This window comes from Grus americana, chromosome 10 (genome assembly GCF_028858705.1).
Source record: "Grus americana isolate bGruAme1 chromosome 10, bGruAme1.mat, whole genome shotgun sequence".
NCBI lineage: Eukaryota > Metazoa > Chordata > Aves > Gruiformes > Gruidae > Grus > Grus americana.
In genome coordinates this window covers 14,059,445-14,083,170 of record NC_072861.1, presented here as the reverse complement: position 1 = coordinate 14,083,170, position 23,726 = coordinate 14,059,445, and the positions used below count along the sequence as shown (strand labels likewise).

Genomic DNA, 23,726 nt, shown 5'->3' with positions numbered 1-23,726 from the left:
GACTTTGCAACACCTGCAGCTTGAATTGTCTAAAACCCATGAATATAGGAGACTGAAGAAAAATGTATGACCATAAAAATAAAACATACTATAACATGTCACTGACAAACATCAACAAAACTACTACAAGTAAAATAATTATAAATCTAAGTAGAGATTATTACCCATTGTATGATTCAAAGACAAACAAAACCACCAAGATAGAAACAATCTTCGTGTTAATGGGAGAACATCCACTCACCACTTTTCAGTTCCTGAGTTTCAGGTGGCAAAGAATCAAATGTTCTAGCTCCAACACACATCAGCTTTTCCACTCTCTCCGCAGTGATGTCAAGAGGACTGGGAAGTTTATTACACACCATGGCTAAAACACATTGCTAAGGATACATATTTATATATTTATATTTCCTTACTGAATGCAAATAAAAAGGAAGACAAATGCTTCAACGTTTGTTTCTTTAAATCAACCTCATGCACTAACTGCCAGCCACAACAGATAGCTAAAATCCAGCTCTGTCTGTTCCAGTGCATACAGCTCCCTCTCAAGTCAGCAACGATTTCTGGCATTTATCCAAAGGCAGAATGGATAGTTAAGTAGGGGTGACTCACCCTATGTGCAACTGGGAAACTAAGAATAGCACTACAGGGGCAAGAATTTAGAATTAATATTTATACATCAATAATTTGTGCATACCTACTATAATATAATGTGTATTACATTACAAATGATGAGAAGATGGTCTATACAGCAGACAAACAGCAAAGGCTGATCTTGGATTAAGAATGCATATGCCTAAAACGTAACTCCACATACTTACAGAAGCTCATGGACACGGGAGCTAAGATACACTATAAAAAGGAGATTGGCTAATCCTTCAAGAAAAACACAAACATTTGTATATAAAACTACATAATGAAAGTGTATCGTTAAACTTCCTAAAGTTTCATAACTTATTTTCATAAAAAAGGATGCGAGCAAAAGCACGACATTGGTAGAAATGTAAGGCTAATTGTAGATATGGAAATTAATATTACAAATGAAACAATAGGTCCAGCTAGCATAGGCACAGACATCAAAAAAAAAAAAAAAAAGAGAACAAATCATACCAAATCACACACTGAAATATATGAGCATTCTTTGAGGTCTGAGAACTGCCAATAGAACACAAAGAAGTATCTTCCTCAAGGATACAGAGGACTGCATCAGATATTGGTAGCCACTGGCTACAAATGGCATTAAGATGAACTTTAGGGTCTGCATGCCGTGACTCCCGTGCACCAATTTTCAATCCCAAAGAGGTGACTATCTTTTCAATTTTTTCTTTGTCTCTGTAAGGAAAATAATAAACAGATAAAAAACCACAGCAGCAATATATAACAAGCATCTACAATATTCCTTGTCTGAGTATTTCAAAAATCACCATAGCACATGGAAAGAGATTCAAGGAAAACTTCATAGATCTTCTCACCTTTTCATAACAGCTTCATACAGACTCCAAATGTTGTCCAGCACCAACTGCACAAACAAAGGTTTCTTTCCTTTTGACTGGTAAAACATAAACATACAGCTAATTACCAGCAATTCCTCACTTTTACAATAGGGTTAAGACCGTACTTTTAAGTGATCATTTTCATAAGGAGCATGTAAAACCTATATTCAAAATCAATACAGTTACCAATTTCTACACAAGATCACTACTTCAACAGTCTGTCTTATAAGAATGGTATAAGGCACAAAATAAACATGAACTTTAAAGCTGAAGGTTAAGGGTTTCGATTTCAGAAAAAGAGCCTGATAAATACGGAATGTGTCTACCTTGAGCCTGGTTATCACCCTTTTTATAACTATTAATCCTCACCTATGAAAACACAAAAAAATCATCATTAAATGAAAATAGGGAAAAGCCCTTCTCCCCTCTTAACTCTTAGTGGTGGAAACGCTTAATGCAACAGAAGTGTAGTTTTTAGGCCAGGGTTTGGTATAGCATTAAATGGGATCTCACTAAGGCATAAAAGATTTTCTAAATTCCAAGCTAAACATGAATATCATAAACCCTTAGCTGTTGAAGGACTCTTCAAGTAAGACAGAGACCCACTCACTGCTCTGGTTTCTACACCGTTAGTCTTCCATTCATCTTGTGTGTTTCACTCTATGCTGAATCCTTGAAGCTGCAATGTCCCTTATTTTGTGAACAGAGACATTTAACAGCAACTGTGAGCACTGTTAGATGAGATTTCCTCCATAAAGTTTCTGAATGGTCAATTTTGGAATGTTGTCTTCTGCAAGGACTAATGCAAGGGTATCCAAGTGACTTTATACTTCCACTGATGTTGAGTAAAAATGTACTGAGGTCAATTTTCAGAATACACTATGAGGAACAGAATAAAAAAAAAAACCTCAAACAAAATAAAAACCAGGTCATATTTCTGACAATCTCCCTACCTGATCACCTTTCATTATCTTCTTCGCTTTTGTATTTAGATAATAATCTCCCCATAAAGTCTTCAGAAGTACTGCAGGCTTGATTCCAATCTTTTGGCTGTACAGTTTGGCAAAATGCTCAATGCTGAAAAGAAACAAAGTGCATCTTGATAAATGTGTAATGCTGTTTCCATGCGCTTATCAGCCTAAGCAACAGACAGCTTACATGAAAATCACACACAAATCTCAAATCCTTGTTTTACTCTCATTTTTCCAATTGCCTTCACTTTAGCTCACATTGTTTAACACTCACACCTACAAAAATATTTAGTCATAACAGCTCAAAAATGTTAGTATTTGTATGTTTTTCTTTTGTTTCAAGTCAGTTTCAGGGCTGAATTTGTTTATTTGAAACAAGTATCTGTGTACTAACCTCCAGTAAAAACTAAAATGCATAATACAAAAGTTCTAAATATTTATGTGACGACTCTCAAACTATGAAAGACATCCCACAACACATTTAATCATGGTCTGTGACCAGAACGGTACAAGTTAAAAATCAAGTATTCTTTTGAGCCACACTTGAGCCAGCATGTGGTGGTAATTATTTTTTAAATAAACCACTTAGGGCATTTCTTAACTTTTTAATCACTGCTTTAATAATGAAGAAACCCCAAAAAATAATATCAAAACTGTAATGCCAAAATTGTGTTATAAAGCCAACTGTGCTGTCCAGTGGTCCCCATGAGTTAATAAAAGCAGGCTGGTTATGACCTAAAGAGGTCACTTTTACAAAAATAACTGTTCTGTTCACCTACCATTTAAGAACAACATGCTGGCTTCTCATTTACAAAGGTGATCATAGGCTGTTTATGACCACAGGCTTATATCACAATGTAGTTCTGTAACCCATAAAATCTTAATAGTTGATGATTTACTTGCAAATATCAAGTAGCTTGAGCTAAAGAAACAGCTTCTAAATTGCTTTTGAGCTTATAAGCACTCCACTGTATCATTTTCTTTAAGAAACATTTTTCTTAATGCTTAGCATTCCCTGACAGCATACTTAGAATACTAACACTAAACCTAGGCCACCTCTGAACTTACCAAAACAAAAACTTAGCTTTTTGTTTTCATTTATTCCTTTCCACAGGCTTTGTCAGTATCCAAAACAAATGTAAGCTGCAAATTGCCCAATCTTTTTCCATACAGGACAAAAATAGCAGATAGCTCTAAATCATTTCAACATTTGCTGAAGCAAGCATTCATATTCTGACTCCAAATTTGAACAAGTTTGGAACACTTGCATCCCAAATACTCTGTATAACAACCGTGTACTACCACAACCCATTTTTTTCCACGGAATTTCAATGAAAAGTTACAAGTCAGGAAAGCTAAAGCCTACAGAAATCAAAATACTGTTTCCCTGCACACCATAAAACAGAAGAGTGACTGTGGGCAGCATATGGGAATGGAGGACTTCAGATAAGATGTGTGTTAACGTGTGGATCACCAAAGGTATCAGATAACCCTCGCTAGCCTTCAGAAATGAAAAGGTCTCCCCTCACACACATCCTCTATAAAAATATCTCTTTCAGACTAAAGAATATTCTAACATGTTAGAATTCAAAGATTTTTTTCAATTACCACTTACACTGATTTTTCATGTTATTATTATTCATGGCAGATAATTAAGCTAAAATAATCCATTTTATTTTCCCTTTCCTCTGCTGTGATAAGAAATGTTTGTGTTAGACTACAACCTATGAAAGGAACCTTATTTAAGAGTTTGACTTTGACTTAAAAATCCTGGAGCTGAGGGTTTTTTAAATGTTTTGCCATATTAAAGACATGCACTGTATTACTGAGTGCATCTTTTTAATTATATTTTCATGATGAAGACAACGACTCCACCTTGTGGCAAGCAATCAGAACACCTGTAAACTTTATAATAGCCTGCTGCTCTTTGAAACTAACTACCAGGAACAGGGTTGAAAAGCAGAACTGATCACAAACTCAAATACAGTACCCCAGAATATTTCCTAAATTTATTCTATCCCCAAATTCTGACGTTTACTTAAACATCCTGCAATGCTTTTTAGCAACTGCTGAAACAGAAATATAAAGATATTAGGTAACTGTACTGCCACAGTTTTTGGCCTAGTCTATTACAGCCTATCAAATGTCAGCAATTAATAAAATACTAAGTTTACCAGGCGAGGCTGGACACACAGTGGGCTCAGCAGCTGCTGTGTAAGTAAAAGAGGGGTCCCTGTCACATCGATGACAAAGCTGGTAGTATTTTCAGCTGTCCAGTGTAAATATGTTAGAATTTACTATATACAGTTGCATATCACAGAAAAATATACAAACTATCTTTAGAAACAGGAAACAAGTGAAAATACTTTAAGATTAACTGCAGTAATCAATTTAAAAAGTCAGTAACTAAATCCCAGACTTACCCAAAACCCCAGCCATCAATTGCACTGGCAAACACCACATTTCCATGGTCTGGTGAAAAATAAAGATGTGAATCATCAGTATCTTCCAATCCAGCACTCCAGTCATAAATTTGATCTCCTGGTGCAGTGTCTGAAATACTTTCATTTTCTGTTTCTTTGTCAGCTCTTTCTTCGAAGACTTTAGAGGTAAAGAGTACTCCAGTGACAGCATTAATCTACAGAAGGATATGTAAAAATACCCTAAGATTTGTTCACTCTTTCACAACCCCTGCAATTAAAATGCAATTCCTTCCACCCTCCAAAATACAAAAGATTTATTTTTTTTTAACAAGATAGCATGCCTGTGATTCATTTTGCAATTTAAAGCACAGACCTTGTGTATCTAATCCTGCCCATTTGAAGACAACAGGAGTTTGATGAGACTAACATTTTGACTTAAAACACCTTGTACTTTCCAAGTCAGAGTCAGCCACATCAGAATTGAATCAGATATAGAATACCATGTGTAATACACTTTGTTTCTAAGAACAAGAAATGGTGAAATATGAACTTGTTACTGCCAACAAACAAACAACAAAGGAGGGCAAAGGGAAACCAGGTAGATAAGTGCTTGAAAGTAAGCTCTGAGGGAAAAAAAAAAGTTTGAAGGTAGCTTAACTTACAACTTAAAAGATGAATTAACTTTATCCTTGCATAAATTCACTCATATCAGAAGCATTATTTGTCTACTACTCAAAGAAGTTTAAGCAATTTAACAGGAAGTACAAAACATTCAGCATATTACTTCTGAAAATGAAGACTCTTCCTGATGACCTGTCAAGAGGCATTTAATGCTCTTTTCTCTATCACGGGCATTCTGAATGAACCTCAAAACCAACTAGAAATAAAATGTATCTCAATGTTAAAAATAGTGGTTGATCCCACAAAGTAAAAAAACCTGCAGTTCTGCTGCACTAAACTTATTCCATCTATAAGGCAGTGAAAATTACAGTCTCTCTCAATTAAAAAATGGAGAAAAGGGGGAAGAAAAAGAACCTCAAAGTCTACTTGAACATGACACTATAACATGAATACCTGTTCTAAGATATTCTTAAGGTGCAAGTATGCTTCCTGAGGGGTGAGCTTGAGCTCCACAATCAAGCGATCGATTTTATTAATCACCAATACCGGACGTATATTTTCTAGCCATGCTTGCCGTAGAACTGCTTGAGTCTATTAAGAAGGAAATAGTTTAAAAAAAATCCATTACAGAAAGCTTGATACCACAAAAGAGGTGGAATGATAAAGAAAATGACAATATAATTCTAGAATTTAATTAAACATATAACAAAGGACAGGCTGACATTCAAACCAGAAATTTGACTCCCAGAGTACATAGTGTTATTTATTACAGAATTCTGCACGACAGCAGAATTTCATAGCAAAAATGCCCACACAAAATAACCCCTCTTTATAAAAGCAAACCACAAAAAAAAAAGCAATCTCAATGTTATTTTGCATATTTTTTCACTTTCAATACCATAAAAAGCACATGTAAAGATATTAAATTATTTCCCTTAAGACATTTATTTCTTTTCTATGCAAATATTTGATTACCTGAAAAACTGGATACTCAGTGTTTCAATCCTATATCACTACACCCACTCCTCAGCATTGCTCAGTTTTTAGAGCACAGCTATGAAACCAAGTACCCTCTTTCACACCTCAAGTACATTGTAATTTATTAGAAGTTTTACAAAACTTCTTAAACCAGTTGATCTTTTATTTCTACAGAATACACTTAAGACTTTGCTTTCTCTGTCTTCTCTACCCTCTTTCTCTATTTAATATACTTTATTTCACCTGTGGACAGACTCCTTCAACAGCATCCACCACTATGATGCAACCATCACAGAGTCGAACAGCAGTAGATACTTCTGAAGAAAAATCCACGTGCCCTGGGGAGTCTATTAAATTAATCAGATACTCCTGATCACCTAGGATCAAACAATAAATTAGTATTTCAGAACAGTTTCCAAAAATATTTCTTTGAGACACCTGGTTATACTGCTTAAGCTACTATTAATTTCTAAGTATCAAATCTGCAGTAACCATTACACTTAAGAAAAACTCCAATAGGACAGGAAGAGTGCCAGCCGCATAACATCTAGTGGCTTGTGCCTAATTGGTTTTAATTTCACTCTTAATGCCAATCTTCATCTTTCAATGCCCAACTACCTTTGGAAAACTAAAAACAAAAACACATCAGCCAACCACACAAAAAGAAAAACTCTAACCCTGAAAAAGCTTGTAGTAGCATTATAAATAGATCATTAGTTAAACCACAAATCAACTGCATTACAGTGTGCATCTTAAAGATGAATCATGATAGACTATCATAAAAATAAACCCTACATTCTTGATAAAATGTCTCATTTCAACATTGTGATTTTTTTATAACACGCTTTTAACTCCATATTACTAAAATATCTTCAATATATCAGTACAGGAGAAGTTTTCAATATTTTCTACACTACTCCCCAAACAAATTTTGCTTAGCAGAGACTCTAGTCAACTTTCGATGAACTCACTGCATTTATCATCAGCCATAATCAAAATAAGATCAAACAACTTTCCTGTTTAAGAAGCTGTACTGGAGTCTAAATTTCAATACAACAGAACAACAACAGACATAAAAGGTTCTAACCATTAAAAGCAAGGTCATTTCAGAGTCAAAATAAACCAGCCACAGTTTACAATACTTAGCTAGAAGCTCGTTGATTTCAACTCTTTTTTATAATCGGTTGTAACTGAAAAGAAAAACCTAATGGTGGCTTTTCTGTTGATGCAATCTTTCTGTTACTCTTTTTTCTGCACAAGACTGTTAGTAATATATTTCATGTTTTTCATTCACCTAGCTGCGGATAAGACTGGCGAGGAACATCGAGTCTCAACAAAGATGGACCGTAACTGCACTATAAAAAACCCTCTGAACAATTCATAGCAGAGTGTAACAGGCACCTTGACACAGAAGTCTTGTAAAGATAAAATTGTACAAAATAATTCAAAAATTCGTTCTTTTTTGAAAGATCTTCCCTTTCAGTGACATTATTTTAAGACTTAAGATCAAAATATAAAGATTGAGATGTAAAATAAAAAGATAAAAGCAACTATAATTGCCCCCAGTCACAGATACAATTGAAGATGGTTTTCCTAACCCTGAAGTAGAACTTGATTATTTTGGTTAACAGTTGAATACACATTGAAGTCTTCGCAGAAACATGACCTAACACTGAGAAACACAAAAAGATCTCAACAGCAACAATGAAGAGACAGGGAAAATTAACAAAAAATATATTAAAGTTTATACTTGCCAGCATCAATGACTTACCTTTCACAAAGTGCAATGAAATTGCACTAGATTTCATTGTTATTCCTCGGACCTGTTCATCTTCTCTACTGTCTAGATATCTCAGCTGAGTACAAAAAGAAAAGAAGAGGTGATAAATCTGTCGAATTATCTTCACAAGTTACTTATCAACTGTCAAAGACTATGACTGCGAGAAAATGAGGTTTAGCAAGACTGGGAGTGGAATTTCCTTAATCATCACTGATTTATAATCCCAGCACATACCGACCAGAATTCTGTTAAAAATGACAGTATAACTCTACCTTTCCTGCCAAGCGGCTCGAGATTATTCCATTGCTAGATATCAGACAATCAGCTAGAGTAGTTTTGCCTGAAAAGAAAAATAAATTACTTAGTTTAAATTAATACAGACAGTAGAAAAAGATGTGACAATATTATGAATGCTGACAACAGTGTTCTGAGATACCAACATTAAGAAAGGCTTTAAAATGCCATAAAAATACAAGCTAACTTTAAAAAAAAATAAATCGGATTATTCAACTTCACCTGTTAGGTACAAACTAATTTATTCTTGAAGAGCGGATGCAACCTTACCTGTCATGACCAGAAAAGCAGCTGAAACAACAAACGATACACCAGAACCTCAATATATCACACAACTAGACAAAAGATTTGTATCCTAACATGAGTATTTATTATTTCCACCTATATAACAAACCTCTTCTATTAAGTAAACATAGAAATATAACAGCCTACCTCACACATGCATATATTTAATTCACGCCAACATTCAGCATCACAAAAGTAGAAAACATTTGGTTCCAAGTATTCCAAATTATTCTAGTGTAATGCTCTCTTAAGTTCTAAAAGATAAGCTGCATCAGGAAAAAGAAATGCACATAAAACAAATTTACTTCTCAGAATCAGAATTAAGACAGTTTAAAGCTATATCCGTGCAAACCTACTGCTTTAAAACCGCAACCAAAATATCTCACCATCATTCAAACCAACACACACACAAGTTTTCCTCACAGGGTGTTTGCCAGTGACAACCACCTGCCTTACCATGATCCACATGGGCTAATATACAGATGTTCCTGATTCCAGAAGTCTTCTTCTGGAGGCCAACCATCTTTTCCACACTTGTGAGGACCATGGTTCACTAATTCTGGGAACGGAGGAAAGCATTTTATTTAAGAGGCAACTTAAGAAACAGCTTTTTTATTTATTTTCTTTTTCAGTTATGTAAGCTGTGGTACGAGCTACTCATCAGGGAAACCTCGTCTGACACATGGAGTGCGTCACGTTCCACAGCCACCACCTGTACTACTACACCTCGGAGCCCAGAAACTTACAAATCACAGGACACGTTTCTCTGTTTAACAAGAATCAGGAATTTGGGGGGTTTGGTCAGTTTTTCGTTACGCACACACCCGAAGGCGCCCCGGAGAGGCACAACCGCACGCTTTACGCTCAGGCCGCGCCAACGCGGGGGCTGCCCTCTCCGTCCCGCCTTCCCCTCCGTCCGTTCGAGCGCTCCCCCCGGGGCTGCTCCCGGCCCTCCAACGCTTCGGTTGCGTACAGCCGCCCCAGGGACCGGTGCCCCGGGAGGGGACCGCCGCGAGGGATGAGGGGTGCCCTCAGGGCCGGGGCTGAGGGGATGAGGCGGGGAAGGGGGGAGGCCGCCCGGCCCTGTGCGCGCGCGAGGCCGGTCCCACGCGTCCCGACCTCCCCACACCCGCCGCCAAACGGCCCCTCACGGGGAGGGGGAGAGGAACACCCCACCTTCGCTCACTCCCGGCGTCGCGCCGCCCGTACCCGGAAGCTCGCGCCCGTTCCTCCCCCGGTGCGTGACGCCGGACGGAAGCCGGCGGAGGCCCCTCACCGCGAGAACGCCGCCGTTGCCGCGCGACGGAGCGCTTCCTTAGTTACCCCGGCGGAGAGGCGGAGGCGGCCGCAGGGAGCATGAAGCCGCCTCGGTGTCTGTGTGAGATTTGTACTTGCGGGTAAGCAGCCCCGCCGGTCGCTGCCGTCTTCGGGGAGCGGGGGAAGACTTCGGGTCCCTGGGAGGGTGTCCCCGCAGGAGGATGGCGGCCGCTCCCCCTCAGAGCTTCGCGCCCTCCCAGCGCCACCCCACAGAAACACCCCTCATCGTGTGCCCCCTCCTCAGCCACCCCGGGCTGCGCGGGGACCCCCGCGCCTGTCGCGGCTGGTATTCTTAGCAGTGGGAACGCAGCAACTGCCTTTCAACGTTCTCATTCCAACAGTTTCTGGATTCCCTTTTTTCTAAAAGGGATCTTCTCAGTAAATACGAATATGTTTGTGTTTACATCAGGTGGGGGAAAAAGCAGATCTTAAATCCATTAAAACAGAAAAGAATGGCGAGTCTTTTAAAGCCAGCTGGGCAAAACCTCAGTATCAGGCTTTTCCATAAAGCAAAGCCAAGTCTCACTGAAGGACTGCCCTGAGGAACCCTCAGAAGAGTTCCGGCTAAATCAGCTGTGACAGAAACCTGTGTAAGCACTACAGCCTTTAAAACAGATTTAACGTATCTGCCTTTCTAACATCACTTCCAGTAATACTCTGCACTGTGAAGGGAAGCCTGACTATTTCTTTACATTCAGTGATCCCATATGGAGACATACAGTTCATCATTGTACTATAGCCTCTTTGGCCCAGGGTGGCTGGCATAAAAGGGTACAGCAGGCAACTCTTTTGTTTAGAATTACTATTACAGCTCTATAAGCAATATTATCAATGCCATAGGTAAAAACATACACAAGCCAGGTTTCCCAACATCATAAGGGATTTAAACTTTGCAAAATTCAGATATATGTTTATAGGAGTCAGTGTTGACTGGAGTCAGTGTTGTTAACATTTTTAATTTCTTCTCTGTTTACTTAAACAAAAAAAATCAAACCAAACCCCCCCCCCAAAAAAAAAAAACCAAAGAAAAATAATCATCCCAGGATTTTCATCCTAGGATTCAAAGATTGTGTCTTTAATACAAAAAAAAATAAATTAACTACTACATACCAGGAGAGCCATCATAAGATTATAAGAGTGTGATCATTACCTATTGTAAGTACAGGGCCACCCCTATGGCTGCAAAGTGCACCATGATCTACAGGTTTCATTTCAAGGTATGTATAGCAGAGACGCTCCTTATGTGTATCTGTATGGGATCTGTCTGTTCATCAGCCACTTTTTTTTGTTTTTCATCTGTAGATGGAGATGAGGGACAGGCAGTGTGTAAAGCTTCTTATATTCTTTGGCCAAGACTGGGTGTAGTTTGCCCCATAAATTTGTTTCAAAAATCCTAGATTAACAAAGAGTTGGAACACATTGTTTTCAAATCTGGCTCAGGCTCAAGTATAAAGATAATGAGAAAAAACAATCTGACAGCACAAAATGAGGTTCAACTCAGCTGAAAATTATCTCAATTCAAAAGCCCAGTTTAATAATATGAATAACTGAGTAAAACATGCACAAAACGGATGGTTTAAAATGAACAGCACTGAAGTTTTTACAGTCAATAAAATCTTAAGCCATTATTGGTTTAGGCAGCACATCGTGTTTGCTTCAGTGTAGCTGTAGTGTTTCTGTTTTTAGGGGAAGACTGGTTGCTTGGCAGTGTTACCTGGATATTGCAATGCATACACATTTCAAAATAGAGATTTCAAAGCAAAGGAAAAAAATCTAATATTTTGTAGATGTTATCATTTAGCTATTTGCAGAAAATTTTGTGGAGATATAGTAACAGTTTACTTTTAAATAATAAAATAGAAGGAAACAATCTTTCCTAACTGTTCACAGAAGAAAAAAAACACTTGGAAAAATTTTACAAATACAGGGGAGGAAATTCAGTAAGACAGAACTTTATTCTTGCTACAGGAAAGTGAGAAGAGCCTCCAAAATTCCAGAATTACTCTTTTTTGCATTGTGACGTGCACAATCCACTCATTAAAGGCTCATATCTGAGTGCTGGTGTTCATACTTAGGGGTTGCAACCTTGCACTCTTAATCAAATAATTGTTACAAGATTTTTAAGAATATTTTTTGATAGATTCCGTCTTATTAGACTGAATCACTTTTTGTGCCTATTAGGTGTTCTTTGTCAAAATCAACAAATAATTGTAATGCCAAAAACCACTGGAAGCATACCCAGTGCTGTGTGCTCAAAGATCAATTTGCAAAATAGGTCCAATGCTGGGGACTTTTCCATTTTTAACTGACATAATTTCTAGTCTCTTGAGCTTAAGACTTTAAGACTTTTGCAGTAACATAAGATGCTGCCAAGGCAGTATGGTGATCATTTGCAAGCTGCTATGGTAGAGATGTAAGTTTGGTTGGAGTATTTTTTTAAGAAGCCACAAAAATGTTCTCCAAACTGCACTGTCCAGAGTAATGGCTGGATCCTGTATTGTTTCCTAAGATACTCCAGATCCATTTCTTATTTTAGAAATGGTATGTTTTTAATGTGGAGAACATATGAGATAGTCTTACTTAGGTTTTAGCCATAAAGAGAAGGAAATATTTTTATTTCCTTATTTCCCACAGGTTCCAAATGTGTAAACTTAATAGAAGAGAAAGCTACCCCTTGCCTAGCAAGTACAGTCAGGCTTCAGATCACTGGCTCAATAGAAATGCCTAGCGGTAAATACAGGATGTTAGATCTGGCTTCCAAAGGAAGAATGAAGCCTCTGAGTTAGATGAACTCTCTGCACTCACGAAGAGTATTTGTCTACTATAAAAGATAATCACACCATAGAAAAACATAGAAGTTTAGTTTTGAGATATAAACTACTGCTTTATCTTCTTCTCAACCTATCAGCCTTTCCCCATTTGTTACACTTTTGTTATCATTATCATAAAAAAATCTAGATTCCTGAATAAATGTAAGTTAAAAGGAAAGAGGAAGATTTCTCTAACATATGGGATATTTAAGCCTTCATACCAACCACATGTAAATACATGCTAAACCCAATTAAAACTACCAGGTCTCCTGTCAACGCTAGGAAAGTAGCATCTGTACCTAATTTCTGTCTTTCAGACCATAGCATGTGCACTGGCAGTTAAAAAATAAAAACTTTTGAGTTGTGGGGTTTGTTTGTTTGTTTTTAAATGGGGTTTTTTTTATGATGATAAACATTAAACTTTTCTCATTATTAGTCTAGTTGTCTAGGAGAAAAATGCTTTGTGGGAAAATTTCAAGGGTCTTGCTAGCATTGTATAAAAAACAACTGTATGTATGCCAGATCCTAAATAAGTGAAATTCAACATCATTCTGTTAAAATAATCAGAGCAACAGCATTTGATGCTAGAGAGCCCATATACTGTCAGTTTTATTTAGCTGAGATTCTGTTCAGACCTTATGCAAGCCACAAGATAGTTAGTGTCCCTCAAAGAAGGGGGGAGAATAATAATCCATCAAAGTAGGCGTCAGTCAGTCATGGAGGAAGGCATATTCTCACCAAATTCATTTGAGTCATCAGTAAGTCTGGGGTTGAACTTAAGATAGCTACAAGTAACAAGTTTAAAATAATCAGTGACTCAAGGAGTTTTGGCCAAATTGTAAGCAATATATTTCACTTATCAGAGTTGTAATCTGTCTTCTCTGATGGTTCTTAGCAGCGTTTCTCTAAAGAGCTGTGATGCCCTATGTAATCAGTTTTATAAAATTATCATCTAAATGAAAACTTTTGGTTTAGCAGTTGGACAACAACCAAAAGTAGATTTATCGGTTAACCGAAAAACTGCTAATCTCTTCTCCAAGTCAAATTCACATTGATATTAAGGTAATTTTACATTTCATTTTTAGGCCCACTGAAACTTCTTTCACAGCACAGAGTAGGATGTAGGATCTTCCTGAACAGTCTCATCTGAATCCAAGTAATTTTATGCATAGTTAGTGGCTGTTCAGAATTATTTCACATGCTAGAAATGACTGGGATCAAGGACATTTTTGATTCAGCAATGAATTCTAATGCCATTAAAACAATGTCTTTCCTTGGAGAAATATATTAGATTACTTTCATCTTTGTGTTGAATCTGCCAAGAACTACAGGCCTACTTTGCAAGTAATTATTTTTCTAGCATCTAGTTCTGTTTGTAGCATGACCATTCAGCAACACGGGGGATATACTGACAATATTGCCTAGAAAATAGTGACAGTTAAATCTTTAAAGACTGGTGATACCAAAAGAGAGAAGGTGGGTTTTTTGGTGATTGGTCTTTTGGACCACCTTATGGCAAACTGAAGATTGTCAAAATGAAGTTTTTGTAGATGAATATTGTTTGTTTCAAACTCCTTTGAATTTTATGCCTAAAATATGTGAAGAACATTATAATTTGATACCCTATATTTCAGCTAGTTTTCAAAACATACACTCAATGGTTTTAGTTTCTGCTTAGCTGTTACTTTGAGATGCTACATGACACAGCATATGCTGTTTATGTTAACTGAAAAAAATATTACTAAGGTGGTAACTGAATTTCATGAAAAATGTAGTGGCAGGCAAGCACCGTGCTGAGAAATAGCATACACTCACCTCCTTGTTTTCCTGTCTTTCCTGTTCTTTCCCTCTTCTTCCTTTTTCCTTTCCCTGCTCTGTTCTGAATAGGTCTCTCAATCGTTATTTGACTATCCGTTGACTTGATCGAAAAGGAGAAAGCACCTGAGGCTTTGAAAGGATCTGTCCTCTTAGACAGGGCTACTTCATTTCTCATTTATTGAGCTACTGAGCTGGCAAAGTCTGGCAGCTCAAACTAATACCAGCTTCAGGGATCTCCAGTTCCAGATAGCTTCTTTTAGTGTTTTTTTCACTTTACTTTTCCCAGCAGGAGTCCTTTGTGTCTGTTTCTGTATTCTATTTTACCTTGCTTTAACTTATTTTTTTTTCCTTTTTGGTATTCAGTGCTAGCTAAATTTCTCTACAGACCTTTGAACTATTGCTTGGGTATCTAGTTTCCTGAAACTTGAATTTATTTATACCCAGTAAGACCTGTACACTTTTACCCTTCTTGTTCTTTTGTTATTTTTGCTTTTCATGTACAGAATTTTACAAGACTCATTTATTTAAAGAACTATTTCTTGTTATTTCCCTTTGCTTATATCTGAACCAGTATTGCAAGTTGCCAGCCACAAGTAGGAGGAACATCTTTCATTATATATCTCCTTAAAGGAGAGATTAAATAATAACCATGTGTCAGTCAAAATAAAATTTTGAAACTGTGCTTGAAACGAGCTACTGGAGACATCTAAGTGCATTATGTAAATTAGAATGAATGTGAGAAGATTTTCAAAGCAATATAGAAAGTGCGTACATTTTTATTTCATGCATAATTTACACAAAACAACAAGGTATAAATAATAAATTGTCATGATATTTGTCTTTATACCTTTTAACACAATGGTGTCATTAAAATAGGCATCAATGACAAGCAGGTGTAGTTGAAATAAAACCTATTAAGAAAAACAGATGTCATTACTTCTAAACAAACATAGTTTTTGGATAGAGGATTTCATCAGTCCTTGGAAAAAAAAGGGTTGAAAAGTCAGAAATGGCCTGCAGAGCACTAGAAGTGCAGATGAGATTTCACACCACTAAAATTTTAATCAAAAAGGGTTAACCAAGAGTTGTGGTGAAAATAGGTGAGCAGATGCACAGAAATAAAAAGACAAGCAATGAGGGAAAACAGTGAAAAAGAGACAACATGAGAGGAGAAATGAAGCATAGTTAGTTATTTTTACAAATAAGTCTAGTAATATCTTTAAAAATTAAAAAAAGAGAGGAAAGTGCGTCTTGGCAGTAGCATCATTTAGAGGATTGAGATCAACTCTATCCGTCCTTTGTATTCTGTACTGAGGACTAACTTGCATACTGATACTGTTTATTACTGTATTGGTATACTGTGCTCTGGGATGTGTGCCATCAGCACAATATTTTGTGGTTTTATCACTCAGAAAAGGTTTTAAGCAAAAGCTCCTGACATTGTTCCATCTTCTCCATTTGTTATTCACTCCCAGTAGATAGGGTATGGGTTTTCCCCTTAAATGAAACTATTCAAAATGATCTCATCTGATGTGTTTTACCCAGGCGCCATCGCTGCCCTCATAAACCCACAAGGATTTATGATAATGGACAACAGCCGTGCCTCACAACAGAGTATGTGGAAAAATATCCCAAGTATAGCAACATCTCTCCTCCCCGGAGCCTTAAGCCGAAACAAGAGTACCAAGTGCATCGTGGGAAAATGGAAGGAATTACAACATTTAAGTAAACATTTTGAAGCAATGTGTTTTACAATTACTCTATAAAGTTTCTCATGCTTTCTCATTTAAGGGGGGACTGAACATTGTATTGCAATCATTTTCAAAATGCAATCATTGTATCCTTTACACTTTTAGTATATTTAAAAGTATAAACTTTGAGTGTAGAAATACAGTTACCACAAAAAGGTCATAAAAAGTAGTGAAGCACGCATACAAAAACATTTGCATTCTTTACAGCATCCTTTAACCTGTCAAAATAATCTAAATTTTTGTCCTGTTTTCAGCCTGTTTTGGAAATCTAGGTCTTAGCAAGCCTGAAAAAGCTGGCAAGCTGGGGAACTTTCTGTAATACATGTGTGGAATCTGAGATAGTGGGGAAATGAAACCTTAAGAAAAAGAAAAGGGGAAATTTTTTTATTTAGACAGTTCTAAATTCTTAGGAGTTTGAAGCAAACCCACTGTAAAAGGGTTCAGTAGGTTTGTCCTGTCAGTGCAAAGACTCTGACACTAAGCTTACAAAATTAAAGAGCATCTTTCAAAGAGTTAGAAAAAGACATCACTCATTAATAATGCGACTGGAGCATAAACATTTACTTTTTCCATTATTATTTTTCTTTGAAGCTATAGGGGCAACAGGTGAGATTTCTTTATTTTTTTATAAAAAAACAGAAGGGACATACATAGAAAGGCCAAATGCTCTTCTGCAAGATAGATTGTGTACTGCATATACTGTTTAAACACCTACATATGTAATATACACCCTTTTAATATAATGTGCCCATATAAAAAAGGTGAAATGCTGTTTCTGGTTATATTCCATTCTCCTCATGCAATTAGTAAATGCTTCCACTTGTAGCAGTTTGATTTCTGCTGCTGCTTTCTGGATCATTTCTTTGTCAAATTACAGCAACTTCTTCTACTCTCAGACATTTTAAAGAATATTTTTAAACTGGGAATGAGAGTCAGAGCATTGAAAAATTTGCTTCACCACCTACCTTTAAATAAAGGCTGTATCATGCATCAGAAACCCTAGATTTATGTACTATGATTTTCTTTCCTCCTTGCTATCCTTCCAACGTGCGGCATCAGATTGATTTTTCAGAGTAAACACTGTAAGTCATTGTTTTTCCATATAATGGAAAGATGACAAAAGTGACTCCATCAGAAAAAAAAAAGTTTTTTTAACAACTGTTCCCTTTTTCTCCAATTCAGATCTGATTATTTACCGTATGATATTGTGAAGCGACCTTTTCGGGTACAAGAAGAACATAAACCAAAGACGGGAAAGATAGAACTGCGAACCACATACCACGAAGATTATAATGCTCATAAAATACAACCAGTGACATTAGTAAGACCTCTAGAGAGAAAACACACTACAGGAGGAAAATTTGATACCATACCAACCTATCAAGGTAATAATATATGCCGCCTTTAGAAAGAGAAATAACCTAGATGAAGGTAGTATTCTGAATTATCTATATTAGAAACTGGATTTCTTAGTTTGGACCAGAGAGTAAGACATAATAGAAAGCAGGTGATAATGCCTTAACATGTTCAGCACTCTGGTTGTTTAGAGGTAACGTTTATTGGTTCTAAACAAAAAGCCTTCTCTAAGGTTTTCTTGGCTAGAAGGAGAGAAATTCTAACATACACTTGGTTAGGCTATCTCAGGCAAAAGTTGGTTGTAATTAAAGTGCCAATATATCTTTCAGATAGTTTTAGCTCATGTAACACATGTTTTTCCACAGAGTAGGTCAAAAGTTGATTTTAGATTTCTTTCTTGTGTACTGTATAGCTTGCATATCAACCTAGTAATGATCTGTTTTGACACAAATTATTCTATTACAATGGTTCAGCACAAAGGCACTAAATCTCCTTTTAATTCATTTTGGCAAGCAACCTTGATGTACTTTATACAAATAGAAATTTGTATACATAAAATGTGTTACTGAATTTATTACATGTATTGCGTTGTAGCCCCAGTTAAAAGTAAATAGAAATAAATTATATGATCTACTAGAGTGATGAAAATCAAGATGTTTCTGATTATGAAGGCCAATGGTATCCAAAAGAGAGTTGAAATAACAAGAATCAGATATGGCTACTAAAACAGGAAGTTAGAATGCTTGGTGCAAAATGAGCAGAGGAGAGTGTGCAGTGACAGAAAGAGTTGGAAGGATAAAATTTGGGAAAAAAAGGCTCTTAAAAATCCAGTTATTTCACTAGCTTCTTTAAGCTTAGGCCTATGTTAGACAGAAATACATTTATATAAATACATTCTATTTATATTTATTAATTGTAAATAATTTATAAGGAAATTTAAATATTTCTATTTAGCCTACATGTAAGTAGTAAGCTGGCAAATAATAATTTAGCCTAGTCTCAGCATACAACTAAGACAGCATGCGACTGCTTCATTTAAAATGTATGCTAGCAGTTCAACAGGGAGTAAGGTTCAAAGAATGAAAAAACACTGAAGCTGAAGTACAGTGATTGCAAGACAACAAATTGATTTCAACTCCCGTGAAGAAGTTTAGACTGGACAGTAAGTTTTGTAACTATAGCAGAGCAGTCTGTTAGTAAAAAAATCCCAGAAGCAAAGAAAAAAAATCCCAACAAGCTTTAAGATGATCTAATGTTGATATGGAAATTGAGAGAGAGAATTCTCCCAATCAGTAGTGAACATGACCCGTTGACCTATAGATTTCCTTTCAGTCTTGTATATTTGCATAAACTTCTAAATCAAATGTAAGATATTGTATATAAAACCTGTATATGGCTATTTTCTGTATAGAATACACACTAAATATGTACACAAACACGCAGATAACATTATCATTCTTCCTTGCTTCCATTTTCTTTGCTTTGCAAGATTTAATACCAGGACAATTTGGTTTAATTTTAAAGGAATGGTCTTAAGTAATAACACTTGTATGGTGAAGTTTTGTTTTTGCCTTAAAGATGACTATAGGTCATGGGAAGTTCAAAGAAGGGAAACTAGTAAGGGGGAGCATATATACCATCCACCTACAGTGAAGTTTGGAAATTCTACTACGTTTCAAGATGATTTTGTTCCTAGAGAACTGAATCCCAGACAAAGTTTTAAACCTCCTTGTGTAGCCAAGTTTTCAGACGTGCCTTTCGATAGTACTACTAGCCATCGCACTTCTTACGTTGCTCATCAACTGGAACCAAAATTCATAAGATCGACAGAAGAGTACAAGCCAAGCAACCAACCCTTTGAAGATCTCACAACCCACCGGAATGATTTTAAAGGGCTACCTGGGCAACTTGCAAAAAGCTGCAAGCCTGAAAATGCAAAAGTTGGATCCAATATTCATTTTAATGGAGTCACTGAATTCCAGGATCGTTTTCAGCCATGGTTGGTCTCCTTGCCTGAGGTCCGCAAAACAAGAGAGTACATTCCACCCACAGGCAACATGGATTTTAACTCCATAAGCCATCTTGATTATGTTAAGCATGAGATTTCTCCTGCTGTCCCCATAAGACCAGTTTCTAATGGAAGAAGAACCAATGCCCCTTTTCAAGGGAATACTACTACGAGGGAAGACTTTAAAGCTTGGGGCAGCTGTCGGCAAGAGATTACTAAGAAACAACAGGAAATTCCAAAACCCACAGGAAAATTTTATGATTTAACTACCTTCAAATCTCATTACATACCACATCAGATCATTCCAGCTCAAAGTTTCAAACCTGTACGTGCTGTAGTTCCTAATTCAGCTCCTTTTCAAGATGAAACTATGTATCGCACAGAATATACTCCAAAGAAACAAGAGATTTGCCCAGCAAATTATCCATCTCCTCCAGGTTATGTCTATGTAAACACAGATTCCCATGGTCACAAATTCTTCCGCCAGTTTACTCCAGAATTTTCTGAGTCAAATAGTAATCCTATTCCAAAGGAAGTGGCTGTTGTGTCATAATACTTAAATGCAGTATTTCAAGCACCCTGGTGAAATAATTGGAATCCTACTTGCTCATTTTTTCTTTAAATAATACTGAAAGCAAATTAAATAATGCAAATTCTGATTTTAAAAGCATTTAAACTAATAGCTGGAAGAAAATCAAAGCAAAACCAGAAGTTTATTACAAAACTAATGATTTGCCAATTTTTGTAGAAATAATGCATCTTACATGGAATCTATTCTTTTTTTATCATGCATTCTCCATCTCAAGCATATGTATTGTACATTTAATTCTTTCAGATTTTCTGCAAATCAAATGATTGTGAAATAGCAAGTATCTTTTGATAACATTTTTCATAGTAAGCAAATAATGTTATAGTGATCTAAATAATTAGCTCATCAGTCTAGTTTTTCATCTCATCAATACTTTCAGTAATCTGATAAGATTTTTTTTCTTTACACTTTGCTGCCCAAATAGCATCCCATGACATCTAGACATTTCTAAAAAACTGGTTTTAGCTTTAGTCATCATTACTTTTCCTTCATTCAGTTCTGAGGAGAGTATAAAGGTCACACTGTAATTTCTGATAGCAATTAACAAGAAGAAACCATGCTTTTCTTCTGTACACATACTTGAAATCACTCAGACATAAAAAGCAGGTCATTAGACTCTGTTTCCTAGTTTTTCTGATAGTGCTTTTTCAGCCTTACTTCCAAGGGAAACAACGCTGATGCAAAGATTTGTACACATTGACACACTAAGTGTGTGTCCTCCCCACCTCAATAATTTTTAAACCCAGTGTGCAAATTCAATCAAATTTCACAAAGCGATTTCACAGATGATTGTTTTTCGAGTTTCTAAGGTAGATGGTGAGGTAGCAGAGAGCAGCAGGCTCAAAAAGTTAACATCCATCCACCACAGATTTTGATCCTATCTGATTTTTAAAGCTAAACGGTCTGTTATCACTGCCAAAGTTCACTGCAGAGGCAGTCTGAAGGGGAAAATGGCAGAAAACTATAAAGGTGTATGTAGAGATAACAGAAAATAGTGTAAACTCAGTTAAAAAACGAAATACCAGCCAAGATGCAGAAATTGCTAGACAGCCTGGCTTCAGTCTGCTCTTCAAAGAATTACTTGTTAAAAATACACAGAAAACAAAACTTTTATAGAAATTATACATGCAATGATTATGCTTCTGTATGAGATATTTACTATTTCCTCTATGTATCCTTACCTGATTTTGGGAAATCTAGATGAACTGGTTTCAGTCCTATTATGTTCATGATTTAAACAAGTCCCAATAAACAGTTTTATGATTAACAGTATTATCATGTTCTATCACAGTACTGCAGTATGATTTTTTCCACTATGGCATATCTTGTATGCATTGGTTTGGGGCAGTCCTTTGGGTTCTGAAGAATTATGTGCTTGTACTTCATAAATCATCAATAAAAGGACTAAGATCAATGATGGAAACATGTTGAAAGCAAGAACTGGATCATATGCAAGGAACAAAGCTGAACTGAAGATATTAGCTGTGCATAAAAGCATTGCATGAGAGAGCTCCAGACATTACTACAGCATCAGTTACTTTTAGGTAATTTTTGTCTTTGTACTGTTTTTGTAATATGACTTACTCTGTTAATGAAACAACAATTCAATTCAACTTTTCTCTCTGAAGATTATTCATGTCCCCAGGTGGCAAAGACATGTGATGGATTGGGCATGAACAAGGGCAATGTAAAGATGTGATATCCTAAAAGCACAACAGGAAACAGTCCAATTCATTGTCATCCTTCTGTACCACAGAAGGAAACAAACTACACACACCCTTTTCTTTATGAAACTTGAGTCATTCTTTGGCCATAACTGAGGAAACAAAGTCAAATCTTCACACAGTACACCTACCCAAGTCCATATCCTATACATAATCTTGGTGCCTCATGAGAAGTTTTCAGAATCTTCTAATATCCTCCAGGTCTCTTTTCTAGAGAGGAAGAAAACTCACTTGAGAAATGCAATCTGAATCCATGAAGTTACGTCTGCCTGCGTGTTCTGCTGAAAATGGCTCCTCCTCTGGGTCTGTGAGCAAGCCCAGATGCTTTTTGTAATTTTCACAGCTGTGTTTTTAGTTCTTAAGTCACTTTTTCCCCCCTGTTAAGTTATGGAAAGTCATTTGCTGCCACCTACCAGCGCAGTACAAACATTTTTGAGAGGAAGTGGAGGGTATATTCAGACACATTTAACAGTTCCTCTGTAGATGTGTTTGAAGAGTTTTTTAGGGGGGAGGGGGCATATTCCCTTTCATTTTGCCCTTGATGTTTTTGCCTAAGTTTAACAGAGAAAGAGAGAAGCCTTTATTACATTACAGTTGAGAGTGCCACACCCTACTGATTGTGCTTCCTGGAAAAGCATCAAATGATATTATAAACCTTCAGACAGTATTCAATACTTGAGGTCAACTTTTTCATAAGCAGCATATTATTGAAATGCAGACAAAATGAACATCAGGCTGGAAAACTAATATTTCTCAAAATAAGACCTGTTAAAAAAGCATTGTATGATGTCACGCTAAACCAAGATGTAAAAGCGGAAAAGTTACTCATGGATTCAATTGCTGTTCTAAAAGTGCTTTTTGTGCACTGTGCTATACAGAATCTTTTTTTTTTTTTTTAAAGACTGCACAGAAAGAATCCATTGGTGACACAAAAGGAAAATTAAATAGACCCATGCGTCCTTGCCAATGTTATCATCTAGGATAACTCTGAAACACCACCATTTCATTGCTAGACATTTCTTTTCAATTAAATAAAATTTAAAGCTTTTCTTGTTCATATTATTTGAGACTCTTCTTTCTAAAGCCTATTACACATACTGGATATTTTGAAACAAGTTTTTTTCACGTAGCTATTTGCATCACCTATTAGAGCTGTTCTAATAGGTCTAAAAGAACTCTGCTTGGTGCAGTACATGAAGACCTGGCAAAGAAATGTAACTTTATTCCACCTTTTTACAGAATCCTGAATCTAGATTTCAATGAGTCAGAGCTGGTTTATTTGGATTTTGGCAAATTCTCTTCCCCACTTTTTCAGTCAGTTTACATCTATGTAGCCTCTTAACAGCAGTGCAAAGCAGACTAATGAAGCTGAGAATCTGTCTGATAAGCTGTCAAAAATAAGAACTAATCTTAGCTTTGAAAAAAATCCCAGAACTATGGATGTTGTAGGTTGATAAAATAACACTTGGAATGAAAGCATAGCTACCATGAAAATCACAGCAATAAAAAAA

The 23,726-nt window shown here is 36.5% G+C and overlaps 2 protein-coding genes across 2 annotated transcripts in view; one reads left to right on the top strand and one right to left on the bottom strand.

The window, feature by feature from the left end:
• Positions 1 to 10,095, bottom strand: part of EFL1 (elongation factor like GTPase 1) — a 77,335-nt gene extending 67,240 nt beyond the window's left edge. The window contains exons 1-11 of the mRNA XM_054837234.1: positions 10,019 to 10,095; positions 9,299 to 9,401; positions 8,536 to 8,603; positions 8,255 to 8,339; positions 6,727 to 6,860; positions 5,959 to 6,096; positions 4,885 to 5,099; positions 2,444 to 2,567; positions 1,470 to 1,546; positions 1,193 to 1,329; positions 242 to 364 (exon numbers count right to left, since the gene is read on the bottom strand). Coding sequence (XP_054693209.1) covers positions 242 to 364; positions 1,193 to 1,329; positions 1,470 to 1,546; positions 2,444 to 2,567; positions 4,885 to 5,099; positions 5,959 to 6,096; positions 6,727 to 6,860; positions 8,255 to 8,339; positions 8,536 to 8,603; positions 9,299 to 9,389 — 1,192 coding nt within the window. The 5' untranslated portion in view covers positions 9,390 to 9,401; positions 10,019 to 10,095. The remainder of the gene's footprint in view (positions 1 to 241; positions 365 to 1,192; positions 1,330 to 1,469; positions 1,547 to 2,443; positions 2,568 to 4,884; positions 5,100 to 5,958; positions 6,097 to 6,726; positions 6,861 to 8,254; positions 8,340 to 8,535; positions 8,604 to 9,298; positions 9,402 to 10,018) is intronic.
• On the top strand, positions 10,078 to 23,641 carry SAXO2 (stabilizer of axonemal microtubules 2). Its single transcript, XM_054837239.1, has 4 exons — positions 10,078 to 10,239; positions 16,333 to 16,512; positions 17,721 to 17,923; positions 19,473 to 23,641. The coding sequence occupies exons 1-4, from the start codon at positions 10,199 to 10,201 to the stop codon at positions 20,453 to 20,455; spliced, it is 1,407 nt and encodes a 468-aa protein (XP_054693214.1). The 5' UTR covers positions 10,078 to 10,198; the 3' UTR covers positions 20,456 to 23,641.
• The last annotated feature ends 85 nt before the right edge of the window (positions 23,642 to 23,726 follow it).

Excerpts from the sequence above, each read along its gene's own strand:
- SAXO2 (XM_054837239.1), top strand. The coding sequence starts at position 10,199 with ATGAAGCCGCCTCGGTGTCTGTGTGAGATTTGTACTTGCGG. Across the intron at positions 10,240-16,332 it reads TGTGAGATTTGTACTTGCGG|GCGCCATCGCTGCCCTCATA; the intron begins GTAAGCAGCCCC and ends TGTTTTACCCAG. Across the intron at positions 16,513-17,720 it reads GAAGGAATTACAACATTTAA|ATCTGATTATTTACCGTATG; the intron begins GTAAACATTTTG and ends TCTCCAATTCAG.